The 14,629-nt window shown below is 44.8% G+C and overlaps 1 protein-coding gene across 1 annotated transcript in view; it reads left to right on the forward strand.

The window, feature by feature from the left end:
• The window catches only part of TECTA (tectorin alpha), an 83,711-nt gene that overhangs the window by 34,633 nt on the left and 34,449 nt on the right, over positions 1-14,629 (forward strand). Inside the window, exons 10-11 of the mRNA XM_008054274.2 lie at positions 2,688-3,289; positions 10,338-10,899. Coding sequence (XP_008052465.1) covers positions 2,688-3,289; positions 10,338-10,899 — 1,164 coding nt within the window. The remainder of the gene's footprint in view (positions 1-2,687; positions 3,290-10,337; positions 10,900-14,629) is intronic.

Genomic DNA, 14,629 nt, shown 5'->3' on the forward strand with positions numbered 1-14,629 from the left:
ACTCCAGTCTGGGTGACAGAGTGAGACTCCAACTCAAAAAAATAAAAATAAAAAATAAATCTCTAATTTCTGAGCCTGGGAAGCCCAAGGAACACATGGAGGGCTCAGTGGCCATCATCTCAGAGAAGGGCGGTTATGTCCCTGGTGAGTCTCATCCACCCTGGAGAGGGACTAATAGCAGATGCTATGAATCTTAAAGAGGAGTTTTTTTTTAAAAACCACCCACAACAGAAGAGCCTCCACAGTTCCTACTGACCACCACATCTAGAGGGACCTTATCATACGTTCCCAAAGCCTATTTTTTAATCCACCTCCCAGTATCCTCTTTTGTCTTAACTCCAGCTTATCCAACGTGATTTTTCTTCCTGCTCCCACACCGAGTGGGAGTATTTCGTTCTAGTTGTATTTCATTCATGGTACAGGATTACCAAGTCTCCCCCATACCAAATCTGTTCTACTGCCAGGCCACTTCACTGCCATCCTTTTAGATTATTAACTCCTACCTGGCCGGGAGTTTTTTTGGGTTGTTTTTGTACTGCCCAGAGCACAGCCGGGTAACATTGTGCGTGCCAAGTGAGTGGGCCTGATGATAATGCTCCTTCTTTTCCTGTGTGTGATGGTTATTGAGAAGAGCTTCTTACCATCCGTCATCTGGGCCAACAGGACTGGAAGAAGCTCTTATCAATGCCTATTTTAGAGAAGATATGGACAGAAGCCACAGCATGAAATGTGGCTTCCTTGGGCAGAGGACCAGGGCTCCTACTTTAGATGTTCCTAGGGATGTCTCATCTAGACCTTGTATACATGGGTGTGGGGAGAAGGACTGGAGTATGCACAAATGATTGATCAAGTCTCTAGGTACTAAAGGATTAATCTGGTGGGGTCTTGCAGAGTGCGATTGCATTGGGCAGCAGCTGCAATTCAGGAATGCAATCTTTTCTCAATCTGGAAAGGGACAACCACTGCTTCCATGCTCAGATATCTTTAACCAGCCCTCCCATTGGCAGAGCCAGACTACCCAATTAAGTACTTTCACAGAGGCATTTCAGGGCCTAGGGGAAGTTTTATTACTCCACGTCTGTATGTTCCAGACTTTCAGACAAATTCAGACAACACAATCAGTCATAAAGTGAGAGCCATTTAAATAAGTCATGCTATTTGCTATCACCATAAATCTGCAGCCGATGTTATAACATTCATAATTTAGAGACAAATGTGAAAATCCCTTTATACAGACATATATAATCAGTGCTGAACTAGCCTTCAACTCAAAGCCGTATGGTGTTGTAGTCCACGGGAATGGAGATAGTCCTTTAGCCCAGAGAAAAAGGAGATTGGCTTTCAGTCCACAGTACAGAACTGTTGCATTGGTACTTGTGGGCAGAGCTATTATTGCCATGCAATTTATTCCTCTGTAGTGTCCTTCGTGTCCTTGTGTAAGACACTATTAAGGAGTGATGGTATGTATAAGAGCCAGAAATAGTTGTAAGGGCAAGATCTTACTTACCCAGAAGATGGCGAGGACCTTCACGGATCTTTAGACTACACAGACTTGTAGGAGATTTCTTCTGTGCTCCTTGATTTTTTTTCCCTGTCCCTGTCAAATTGTGACCAACCAGAGTAATTGAGAGAAATGAGAAGGGCATCCAGAACTCCACGGTGAGCAGCACATGCTGTTATCATTTTATGTGCTGCGCTTTTGGACTCAGAGACTTGATCTATCAAGGAAGGCTTCTGGGAGGACGTGCAATTTGAGATGAAGCTTGAAGGATGGGTGGGATTTGGCTCTGTAAGGGGCCGTTCAGGCAGGGGAAAGAGTGTGAATAAAGGAGGTGGGAGTGACCATGAACAAATGGTGGTGAAGAGATGGAGGAGGCGAGAGGGCACCAGGAGCAGAGAAATGAAAGACAATGGGAAAGATGATGAGCCAATTTGTAGAGTAAAAATGCCGACACAAAGCCTGCCTATGAAAGAGAACGAAGTGCAGAGAGGGGAACAGGCATAGTATTTATTGGAATTCTACTATGGACTTGATATATTAGGTTATTAATCCTCAGAACAACCTTGCTAGGGGAGTATGGCTCTTATTTAATAGAAGAGGAAACTGCCACTCAGATACATTAAATAACATGCCAGGTTAAATTAGCAGGTCCCTGTGGACCCAAAGCACTTGTTTTTTTCAGCAGCCCATATTCTCTCTCCAGTCTTCGAGTCAGAAGACTTGGATTTGAATCCTTCTCTGGTACTTACTAGTTAAAGTTAAATCATTTAACTTCAGTTTCCTCACCAGTAAGATAGATAAGGATGGTAAGAGCCACCTTAATTTTCGGGTTGTTGAGGTAAGGTAGACAAAAGTACCTAGGATAGTGCCTGGCATGTAGCAGGTGCTCAATTCCAGCTTGTAGATTTGGAATCTTCTGCACGGAAAGCTAAGTGCACTAGCAAATCATGTGGATGGGGTTGGGGGGAGTCACTGAGCCTTGGATCCCCTCAAATGAAAATGACAGAGGTGCAGATCACACAGCATCCCTTAAGTTTACTGTGCTATATGAGTATGCACATGTATGCACATACAAGTATGCATACACACACACGTATTTACACATATGTACACATGCACGCACATGCACTCCTGTCTCTGACTTTGGTTCTTTTCTCAAACCTGTCTTATCCTTGACCACCCTCAGCTCTGGAGTGCCCGGAGAACAGTCATTTCGAGGAGTGTATGACATGTACGGAGACCTGTGAGACCCTAGCCCTGGGCCCCATCTGTGTGGATAGCTGCTCTGAGGGATGTCAGTGTGACGAGGGCTATGCCCTGCTGGGCAGCCAGTGTGTCGCCCGGAGCGAGTGTGGCTGCAACTTCGAGGGGCACCAGCTCGCCACCAATGAGACCTTCTGGGTAGACCTGGACTGCCAGATCTTCTGCTATTGTAATGGCACAGACAACAGCGTCCACTGTGAGACCATTCCCTGCAAGGATGATGAGTTCTGCATGGAGGAGGGCGGCCTGTACTACTGCCAGGCCCGTACTGACGCCTCTTGCATCGTCTCGGGCTATGGCCACTACCTCACGTTTGATGGCTACTCCTTTGACTTCCAGACCAGCTGCCCGCTCATCCTGTGCACCACAGGAAGCAGGCCGAGCTCAGACTCTTTCCCCAAGTTTATCGTCACAGCCAAGAATGAGGACCGGGACCCATCACTGGCATTGTGGGTCAAGCAGGTGGACGTGACGGTGTTTGGCTACAGCATTGTGATTCACCGGGCCTACAAGCACACTGTGCTGGTGAGTAGTCCAGGCCAACCTGAAGAAGGGAGTCATGGGGACATCACGACAGGGGTCAGCAAGCCAGGCTGGTCCAGAATCCCAAGAAAATCAGAGTATGTTAGAGCAGAGAGAGGCCCTGGAAATTTTCTGTTACTTTATCTTACGGATGAGGAAACTGAGACTCAGAGAGAAAAAATGATTTGCCCAAGTCACATACACCAAATCGGAGGCAGAGCCAGCTCTTGAAATGGTAGCTTTCATATTGTAGCAGAGTGTGTCAAAGAAGACAGCACAGACCTAGATTGACATGCCAGCTGGTGACCACTGTGTGACCTCAGGCAGTCACTTAACCTCCGAGCTCGACCACTCCATCCATCAAAGATGAAGCATGTCTAGCACAGGATAGGCCTCCTTAAGTGGTGCTATTGTCCTCATGCACCCTCTTCCCTTTTTTGAAATCAGAATAGTTGCCTGTTCAGGCCTCCCTCCATCCCTCCCTGTCTCCCTATTGGCACCTGAGGGATCCAGGAGTTCATGAGTCCCACATGCATTTAGGGCACTCAGGGCTTTCTGTATGTTTCCCACCCTTTCACCCCAAAGAGCACTTCTTTGACCGTAATACAGGAACGGTAGGGGTGAGGGGTTCTGTACACCTCTAGCTGCAGCCTCCCCATTCCTTCTCCGGCATCTTACTCTCAGCATGACTTGAAATGCTAACAAGCAAGCTGACAGCCTCTGCTTTAGCATTTTTGGGGAGCTGATTTAGGGTGTTCGCCTGCTTGCCATAATTCTCATAGGTCTCTGTCATAATTTTTCTATCTCTAAGGGGACTCCTTTTCCTAGTGTAAACATTTTTTTAAAAATTCTAGCTAAGTTGAGCTAAACTAAACTGAACTGAAGAGTTCCCTGGGCAGCTATACTGATTTCTTTCCTTCCCTGGGATTTCCTCAATTTCCTTCTCTGATGAAGAGAGGTTCCCAAGCTACTTGAATTATTTTCCCTTTCATGTTTCTTGAAAAATCTGCCTTTTTGGCATCTAAGGTAGCAATCTCACTGTACCCATTCTTCTTCCCTTTCTTGGATCTTAAAAACCTAACTCAAAATTGTTTTCCTCTATGCTTCTCATAACAGTTTATTCAGTAACCATTATCATATACAATCATATTGTATTTCTTCTGAACTTCTTATCTAACTCCTTCAGTTCTAAACATGGGCTTCTTAAGGGTAAGGGTGGGACCATACCTAATTCATCTCTGCTAATTGGATGAATGTGCAGTGCCCTGCATGTAGTAACACTCAGAACACTGGTCAAATGAATAAATATGTTGCTTCTTCCAAGGTTCCTGTGACTTTCTTTGTAGTGCTAGTTACTGTTTCAGTAATCTGAAAGGTTAAGTTGCCACTGAGGCAAGTTAGGACTGTATGGGATGCTTTGCTTTTAGCCACTCCATTGTTATCATGTATTAAAACAAGGATACCAATCATTTTGCCCATGTGGCTTGCATCATATTTGTCCTTTTCTCCTTGTCTCCTCATCAGATATATTTCCAACCTTAGATTGCCAGGTTTTCATGCAGTTACTTATCTCCTTGACGTTCAACACCGTTTCACCTTTCTATCTCTCAGAGTTTTTCTTTTAAAATATAATCTGTTCCTAGGTCCTGTCCTATGTCGCTTATGATGAATTGTATTTTCTGCTTTGTGTTACATGCTCTCCACGTTTCAGTATATAGATATTTGAGGCTACACAAGTTGTTTGCCAACCTCTTCCCAGTTATTTCATGTAGAGACTGCTGAATCCTCATAAACACTTAATTCTTTTTTCATGCTGTCTCATGTCTCTCCTTCATAATAACTGATTCCCTACCTCTCTTGGTATTTCCTTCTCTTTCCTTCCACTTGAGGGCTAAACTCCGAATGGGTCAGCTCACCTACTAGGACATATGCCCTGCTCCATTCTCATGAGATGCACTTACTGTCAACGTCAAGAGCCAAGAGAACCACGTGGCCGATTCCTTCCTCACATAGAGAGATGAAGAAGGAAGGCATGTATTAGTATCTTAAGGTTTCTGGGTGGCTTAAAACAATAGAAACTTATTCTCTCACAGTTCTGGAGGCTAGAAGTCCAAAATCAAGGTGATGGCAGAGTGCTCTCTCTGAGGTTCTAAGAAAAACCCTCTCTCCTAGCTTCTGGCAGTTGTAGGCCATCCTTAATGTTCCTTGATGTGTGGCAACATAACTCCAATCTCAACTTCCATCTTTACATGACCTCCTTCCCTCTGTGTCTTCTGTTTCCCTGTATCTAAACCTCCTTCTCTTTTTAAGGATGTCAATCACTGGAGTTAGGCCCCAGCTAATCCAGTATGACCTCATCTTACCTTGATTACATTTGCAAAGCCCCTGCTTTCAAGTAAGGTCACATTTACAGGTACTGGGGGTTAACACCTCAACATATCTTTTTGGTGGACACAGTTCAACCCACAACAGGAGGTAATTAGAGAATAATGAGCATCAAGGAGAAATGGATTAAAGAAGCAAGTAGACTCTTTGGCAGGGCCTTTTTTTCGAAGTCACCTAGATGTTTTAAGTACTCAATCTGGAAACAGAGCTTTCAAACCCTTGCCAAGAAGATCAAGTTCAGAATGCGTGGAAGGTTCTTTCCTTTGGAGGGTTGGGGGGTAGATTTAGCAGTTACTTTGAATTATTAATATGCATTACAGGATCTGCTTATTCAATGATTTGCATTTGTTTTTTCCATGATGTTATTATTAGTCACCATCTCTCCCTGAGCCTGAAGAATAATGGCCATCAGAATGACAGTGTGAAATGAAGTGCTGGGCAAAACACAGCCCAGAGCGCAGGTCACTGCTGGCATTCTCAGAAATGGAGGGTGACATGAAAATGATTCCTTGGGACACAGGGTTCCTCTATGACTCTGATCTTTTCCTGCATCACTGCAGGACATGGGAAAATCCACTGAGCTGAGAGAAGCTAGAAATAAACATGCTCTCAATAAGCCAGCCAAGGTTATAGTGGCAAGCTGCAGAAGGTGAGCCACTCCCGGGGCTACTGTGTGGTCTCAGTCACCTACAGCCAGAGCTCAACAGAGGCCACTTCCCTCCTGCCACTGGTCCCAGGTTTCAGTGCAACCAAGTCAGACATGGTCCAGGTCAATGGGGAGGTTTTCGGGGCCTCACAGCCTGTGTCCATATCACTTATTGCCTATCTGGTGGCCATCAGAGAAGAGTGAGGTTTTGAGCATCACTCTGGCTCAATTTTGTTCCGTGAGCTTGTACTGCTGCCTTTTCTGTGCCAAACGCTAGAGGTAAAAAAAAAAATGAATCAAACATGGCTTCTTTCTTAAGAGAGCTCAGAGTCTAGCAGGGGAAACAGACATGTTAGTAGTTAATGTCAATGTAATGTGACATGCTGTAAAAATGTTGCTTGCATAGGGCAGTGGCATAGGAGCACAGAGGAGGGATTGTTTAAGCCAGCCTGGGGGAGTTCAAGGTGGGCTTCCTGGAAGAGATGGTCCAGAGCCAAGCCCTGAAGGAGTATGTCTGTCAGGCTGAGAAAAAGGTGAGGGCATCCAGGAAAAGTTTACATCAGTGCAGACCCAGGGGGTAGCGAAGCGTGGGGTGCTGAAGAAGGTCAAGACCAATTGTTTAAAGGAAAACTCTCTCCTAAAGCTCTACTATGTGGTCTTCCTTCTAGTACTTAAATATTTGAAATACACTTCCCCATACTCTTCCAGTCTTCTTCTTGTCCTCCTCTGCACCTTCCTCCTCCATCCATCAAGCTCTGCTACCATTCCAACCTCTCCCTTTCCTCTGGCCTCCTGTCTCTGAACTCCCTCTTGACCTCCATCTCTCATTCACAGAGAAAGAGTCAGGACAGAGGTGCAGAAAGGGAGGTGGCATCCATGGGGCTTTCCAAGACAGAGAGAAGCCAAGCTTGTGTCAATTGAGGACGTTCCTTTTCCAGGGTGCTCAATGTTGGCAATGACAGAATTTGCGAGCCTTTTAGCTTTATCCAATTATATTGCCACCTCAAGGCATTGCCTCCTGTGTGACACCAGGTAGCCAAGAATACAGAACACAAGGAAACTTAGGAAGAAAAGCCAGCTGGCACAGATCAGTCTCTGAGTGCACAACTTTGAGTTTATTAGCTGTGGGCTTTGGGAGCAGGTCACAGTCTCCACGGCCGGGTCTCGCTCTTCCTCCCACCCTCCGTGCACCCTGTCACTTAAATGGCTGCCATTGCATCTTCACCACGTCCTGTCTTCCAGGCACAGAGAAAGAGGCACCTCTCCTCCTCCCCACAGCCACCCCACCTGCGCCATCTCTGTTTTGCTCCCTCCTGTGTCTTCAGCCTTTCCCTTTCTCTAGGGCCCTTCTCTTCCACCCGTAAACACTTTCATCCTAAAACAAACCTTGATCCCATTTCCCCACTGGCTTCTATCCAATCTCTCTTCTCTTTCCAGTTAGACTCCTTAAGAGTATCATCTCCGCTTCTGTATCTCCTATTTGCTACTTCATTTGCTAGTTGTTTCTGCAATTTGAATTCTGGCCTCATCGTTCTACTTAAATTTTCTTATTAAGGTCGCTGATTTTTTTTTTTCCTTTCAAAACAAATGGGTATTTTGCAGGCCTTAGCTCATGAGCCTCTCGGCCTGCGTGGATTGCATTCAAGGCCCTCCGTGATCCAGGCCCTCCCCACCACTTTTATCCCCCACCATTTTCATCTCCCGCCACTCCCAAGGCCACGCTCCATGCTCCTGCAGCAGTAAATTGCTGTAATTCTTCATATTCATCAGGATTTTTGTTCTCTTCTCAGGTCTTTGCTGGGGCTGTGCCGTTTATTTGAAATTCCCTTTTCTTCATTTTCATTGCTCCTTGACTGGCCAACCCCTGCTTATCCTTTGGGACTGGGTGTGGGTATCATCTTCTGCAGACACACCTGATTCTGTTTCCAGGCTGAATCTGGTGCCTATGCACCTATTTATCTCACATGATAATATTATTATCTGTTTATGTGCTTATCGCTGCCACATGGCTTTGAGCATCTAGGAAAAGGCATTATGTGCTTTATCTTAGCATTTAGCACAGTGCCTGGCACATGGTAGCATCCAATTACTGTATACTGAATGAATGAATGAATGAATTCTGCCTCAGAAAATAGTTACAGAAGAGGAGATAGTTGAGTGTTGAAGGGTTGAGCATTTCCTTATGGAAAAATAGGGTGGAGGGCAAAGGCATCCCTGTTGTCATAGCTCAGGTGCCCTAGAAGCAAGGTCTGTGGTGGGGATTCTTGGAAAACTGAGGAACACACAGGGAGAAGATTGCTCAGCAGGGAGGCTGTGGGGAGCTCTAAGCTGGAGACCAGTTTTAGCCTGGGCTACTGGGAGTTCTGGCACATGATCTCTATCACCGAGTTGGTCCCAATGTCAGTCAGTCATCGGCCAGGGGCTGCCTTGGGAGTGGGGAAGGGTGGAGTTGGGGGTCATAACCTTCTAGGCAAATGGCTTCTATTATTAGCCCATAGTCACAGTGACTGGGGATGGGGTCCCCAGCTGGGACTCAGAAAGCACCCATCACCCTTGCAGCATAGGAAGCAGCAGGATAGAAAAACATAACTTGGCTCATTTGGGGAACTGCAAACTATTGGGTATGTCTAGTGTGGAGGAAGCTAGTGTGCTGAATCTGAGAGAGCTCTGGGAGAGCACAGGGTGATGCGCTAAGCATGTCACACACTTTACTCAAGCCCCAGAGAGGGTTTTAAGTATTGGATTAACTGCTTTCAGCTGTGCTAAAAAAATATTGGCATGGCAGTGGTGAGGGAATGGAGGAAAGAGGCAATCCTAGAGCAGGAAAACAAGTGAAGAGTTTGTGCAGTAGTCAACATGAAAGGGGATGAGAGTCTGAATTAAGGCGGGAGCAGTGGTAGAAGGGAGAGGTGTGGGCTAGGAGAGAGATTAAGGAGTCGGGGGAAGGGATTTCTGGTCAGAGAGCAATCTTAAATACCTGCTTCTCTCACAAGAAGACCAGCTCTTCTGTTAGCTCTCACTGCAGGGAGGGAGCTGGCTGTTTCCATTTTCCATCATGTGTTAACCCAGCCACAGGGTATAGGATTTGCCTCACCTGAATCAAAATAGATTAAGAGCAGTGCCGTTCTGGAATTTAATGTTAAGGGATTTCCCTGTTGTCTGAATTTAAAAAATAAATATGGGAGGAAACATGTGTCAAGTGCTACCTCCGTGGAAGACACTATGCTGGGTACCTGGGAGGTAGCAAGGGGACTTTGGACATAAAGATGAATAAAATGTGGTGCCTGCCCTCAAGTTGCTCATAATCTTTTAGGTGAGACGGAAGTGCCTATACCCAACCATAACACAAGGCAGATTATGATGTTTGCTTCAACAGCTTGATCCTGACCAGAGGTGGAGAGGAATACAAGAGAAGTATAAATAACATGCTCTGGTTGCCCAGAAGAGGGAGTGATTAATTCTGACCACGGGCTCGGAAACTCTTGCTTAACAGAAGAGGTGACACTGGAGCAGGGTCTGGAGGATGAGAAGGATGTTGATGGGTAGAGAATGGCATCTCAAATGGAGGGGACAGCAAAGTGAAGTCATGTTTCAAGAAAAAAAAATTCCTGAAGGAATTAATACATTGGAGCTTGCCTAAAATAAATCCACAGTAGAGCTAGATATAGAAACACAGGAGTTCTAGGCTTTGGTATTGTAGTCTAAACTTTAATTGAATTCTTATTACTCTCTCATTACCTTGGAGAAAACAATTTGAACTCCTGGGGGGAAGTGATGCTATGTAAACAAAAGACACTGAAATAAATAGGTATATTAGTGTACCAAGGGTAGTCATTTATGTCTGTTCAAATCCTAATAATAATAGTTGACTGACATAAACAACTCTACATGCAAAGACTGCACTCAACCTGCTCAAACTCCCCTCTGAGACTTGTCTTTCTAGAGACTAGTTAGTAAGAGAAGAGTGAGAAATCTCTAGGTCAACTGTATTTTTCCATCTCATCTCTCCTTCCCTTATAGGTCAACAATGAACGGCTCTACCTACCCCTGAAGCTGGGACAAGGGAAGATAAATATCTTTTCCTTTGGCTTCCATGTGGTGGTGGAAACTGACTTTGGTCTGAAGGTTGTGTACGACTGGAAGACCTTCCTGTCCATCACGGTCCCTCGGAGCATGCAGAACAGCACTTACGGCCTGTGTGGCCGCTACAATGGCAACCCCGACGATGACCTGGAGATGCCCATGGGTCTGCTTGCATCGAGTATCAGTGAGTTTGGCCAGAGCTGGGTGAAGAGGGACACCTTCTGCCAAGTGGGCTGTGGGGACCGCTGTCCGTCCTGTGCCAAAGTTGAAGGTTTCTCCAAAGTGCAGCAGCTGTGCAGCCTGATCCCTAACCAGAACGCCGGCTTCTCCAAGTGCCATAGCAAAGTCAACCCCTCCTTCTTCTACAAGAACTGCCTATTTGACTCTTGCATCGATGGGGGTGCAGTGCAGACTGCCTGCAGCTGGCTGCAAAACTACGCCAGCACCTGTCAGACTCAGGGCATCGCAGTGACCGGCTGGAGGAATTACACATCCTGCTGTAAGTCTTTCTTATTATCTCTCCTTGTAACCTCTCTCCTTATTTTTGATTGGTGTGGGAATCCAGTGTTCCAACTCTATAGAAGTCAGAGCGAATTGAGTAGCAGTTTAAGGATATGTGCTTTGGAATTGAGTTTGTAATCTGAAACAGGATATGTGATCTCTCAGAGCTTCCATTTCTTTGTCTGTAAAATGGGGTTGATACAATTTATTTTATGGGTTACTCTGAGGATGAAATATGATCATGTATATAAAGCACAGAACATAATACACAGCTTTTGGACTCAACAAGTGCACAATAAAATGCTAACAAGAGACTAGTGGGAGAAAAGGTAGTTTGTTCTAGAGCCTCACGAATCTATCATTGTGTTGATAGTTTACATGTTCTCTCTAAGCATGCTATTCTATTCAGTTCATATATGTCATGTTTCAGTGTTTATGCTTATGAAACATAGCAGAATGTTAGAGTACACTAGAGAAGGAATTAGAGCCCCTGGATTGTAGCCTTGACTCTGACCTTAAGGATCTTTGTGTCCTTGGAGCAGTTCACTTTTCCTCCCTGGTTCTCAGTTTGCCCCTCCGTAGAGCAGTGATAATGCTGCCTATACCATTTGTGCTATACAGAAACATCAAGAGGATCAAATTAGGTAATAGAAAGCCCGGCCTGCTCTATGCATGCTAAGTGGTATTGTTATATTAATGGCTTGCTGTGAGCCAAGCCTAGTACTAAACACTTTACCAGCTTTTTCTCATTTATTCTCCTCAGTGACCCAATTAGTCAGGGAGAAACTGATCCTCAGAGGAGTTCAGTAACTTGCCCAAGGTCATTAAATCCCAGTGGCAAAGTCAGAATTTGATCCTCTAACCCAAAACCCATGCCCCCAACCCATACACTATAATGGTGGACGATGTACTAGAATAATTTGCCAACATCTAGCACGTAAGAATAGAAAAAATGTTGAAAGGAAAAACCACTGTTGGTCTTTGGCAAACCTGCCTTGGTCTATTTTCCCATCTCAATCTCATTACCTATAGCATATTTCTTTTAGAAGTTCTGACTATGAAGGCTACAAATTGATTCTGAGTACATAGAGCTCTAAATAAGTGATACAGCAGGGTCCTCAGAGAAGCAACTCCCATTTTCATTCTGGAAAAGAGAGATTTGGATGAAAAATCAGAAACAGTATTGCAGCTTAATGCTCACAGTCAGTTCACATTCCACATAGTTAGATTCACGTAGATTGTAGAGGAAGAGTGGGAGGAAGCTGGAGGCAGGGGAGCAGATACCAATCCCATTTCACCCAAAATCAGTCTCTGGGAGGATGAAGGGGGAAGATGGTGCCAGTAGGAACAACTATCCAGACAAATTGGCCTCTGCTGACTTCAATAAAATAAATATACCTATAAAAAAGCTCGTGTCTGAATAAATCCCTAGAGTTACTCTGGATTCATTGGGGTCAGCCCAATAGGACCAGAGAGCTTGCCATTCACTAAATCAGAAAACCAGGCTCTGGACCCAAGAAGCCTGTATGTGGTACAGGATAGGGACACAGTTTTGCAAGGGAAGGCTTGGCCTGTCTCTTCTTGAAACCTATTGCAGAAACTTTTCTCTTTACCGGTGCCCATGCCATGCTTGCTGGGCTGCTCTCATGGTGGCTGGGCTGGGGGGCAGGCAAAGTACATGCCAAAAACCTTTGCTTCCAGCTGCAATGAACAGAGAAATGCACAGAGGAACTAACTCTCACCTCAATGGACAGGTCTCAATGTTTGTCCTTCATGGGAATTAGCAAGCCACCATAACCTTACCTCTGAGGAAGACGGTCATTCCTCATCTCCAGAGTGAGTGGAGATAAAGATTCTGAAGACGGGTTTTTTTATTTTCCATTTATTTTATTTTATTTATTTAGTTTTTAAATTTTAAAAATACGGGGTACAACTCAAGATTAGGTATACAAGTGGTCATCATACAGGTAAAGTTTGGCCCTTCCTTTGGTCCCGCTTTGCCTGGTTTGAGATCAGGTGCCTTTATTGATGTTGTGTCTCCCCACTCACCCACCCACCCTGGCAGTATCCCACTACTGCCAGTCCCTTTCTTATTATGGTAAATGTTAAGGGTCCGTTTATGAATGAGAACATGTGGTACTGCAGTTCTTTGTTTCTGTGTTAGATCACTGAGTATGATAGACTCTAAATCCATAAAGATAGTTTTTTTTGTCCTCCTATCCCTTCTCCCAGCAACCTTTTCTCTCCTCTCCTGAAAGTTCCATCCGAACAATGCTTGTCTCCTCTCTATGCTGGCTAACTAGTAGTGGGGAGCCCTATCCGTGACACTCAGAGCCAAGTCTGTCCTGCCTCATCCCCAGCCTTGGGTCCCGTCCCTGTCTTTCAACTGACAGCCTGCCAGCTGCCCATTTGCTCAGGCTGATACGTCAGGGCCAGCAGGTAACAGAATTGTTCCCATCACAAGGATGTTTAGACCTTTCCTGGGTTGGCATTTCAGGACAGGGGCAAGGATCCAAAAGTTAGAACACCTGAGGAGATGGTGATGATAAATAGCAAAAAGAAAAGCTAAAGTAAGAGGAAAAAATATAGACTTTAAGGCTGGTATGTAGGTGGACTGGGGGACAGAGTGCAGTTGGCGGCCGCTTAGTTTTCCATTTTGAATTTTAGAAGTGAGAAAAGCTGCAAGAGACTGAGTCCTAACTCAGCTACTCAACTCAAGAATAAGGTTGTTGCTGACCATATCTGATGTGATTCCAGCCTCTGAAAAATGAAAGCAAAGACTTACCACTCTTCACCTCCCAATTCTTCCAAAAGTTAATCCAATCCAACACCACGTGTTGAGATATGAAAAATGGTGCTTTCAGGAGAAAAGGAGTTAAACCAGAATTGCCCATTGGGCTTGTGCTTTATTAGTAACAGGGTAGAATGGTGGTATTTTTCAATGATTTGGGTGTTCCTATCAATGGGGTAATTTATTACTCAATTACCTTCTTTGTAAACATGTTGGAAAATCTTCACACCCAAATGGAACACATAGGCTTAGAGGGAGAAGGGAAGGTAAATTGTCTTAATTACTAACCCCTCCTTAAAATTCATCCTGCTAAGTCTATCATTCTTTCAGTCCCTTAATGGGGGGCTTAATTAAGTATTAGATGGTGACAGTACAGTACGAGAAGAAAACAGTGAATGAATTAATAACAATTCCTCTGCTCTATGTGCCAGGCCTTGTTCCAAGTAGGATCGGGTGCTCAAGCATTTACCAGCCCTGCAAAGTAGATACTATTCATAGTCCCATTTTCTAGAGAAGAAAACTGAAACTCAGAGATTGTCACTTTCTCAAGGAAAGTGACTTGGGTGAATTGGAAAGTGGCTCCAGAGTCAGTGACTCCCTGCTATGCAATGCCACCTCTCTGACGCTTGTCACCCACCACCTGATGTGTGGTACTGGTCAGTCAAGTTTGGTTATCATTACCATTTCCCTTTTACCAGAGGCCGCTTTTGCTACTTCACCATCCTGGCTCCAAAGTCTGGTGGTCAGGGTTTTTCTCACGTATTTTTCTGCACATCCAATAAGTTCCTGTTGAATAATTGTTACAAAACAATTTCTACTACTAATCCAGTGACTACTACCATGAATAGCAGAAGGTATTATGGCAGTACCAGGAACTGTATGAGAAGCTTTACAAATTATATCTCATTTTATCTTAACAACTGCTTGATGAAGGAGA

This window comes from Carlito syrichta, unplaced genomic scaffold, assembly GCF_000164805.1.
Source record: "Carlito syrichta isolate Samal-C Ts95f unplaced genomic scaffold, Tarsius_syrichta-2.0.1 Scaffold289350, whole genome shotgun sequence".
Classification (NCBI taxonomy): Eukaryota; Metazoa; Chordata; class Mammalia; order Primates; family Tarsiidae; genus Carlito; species Carlito syrichta.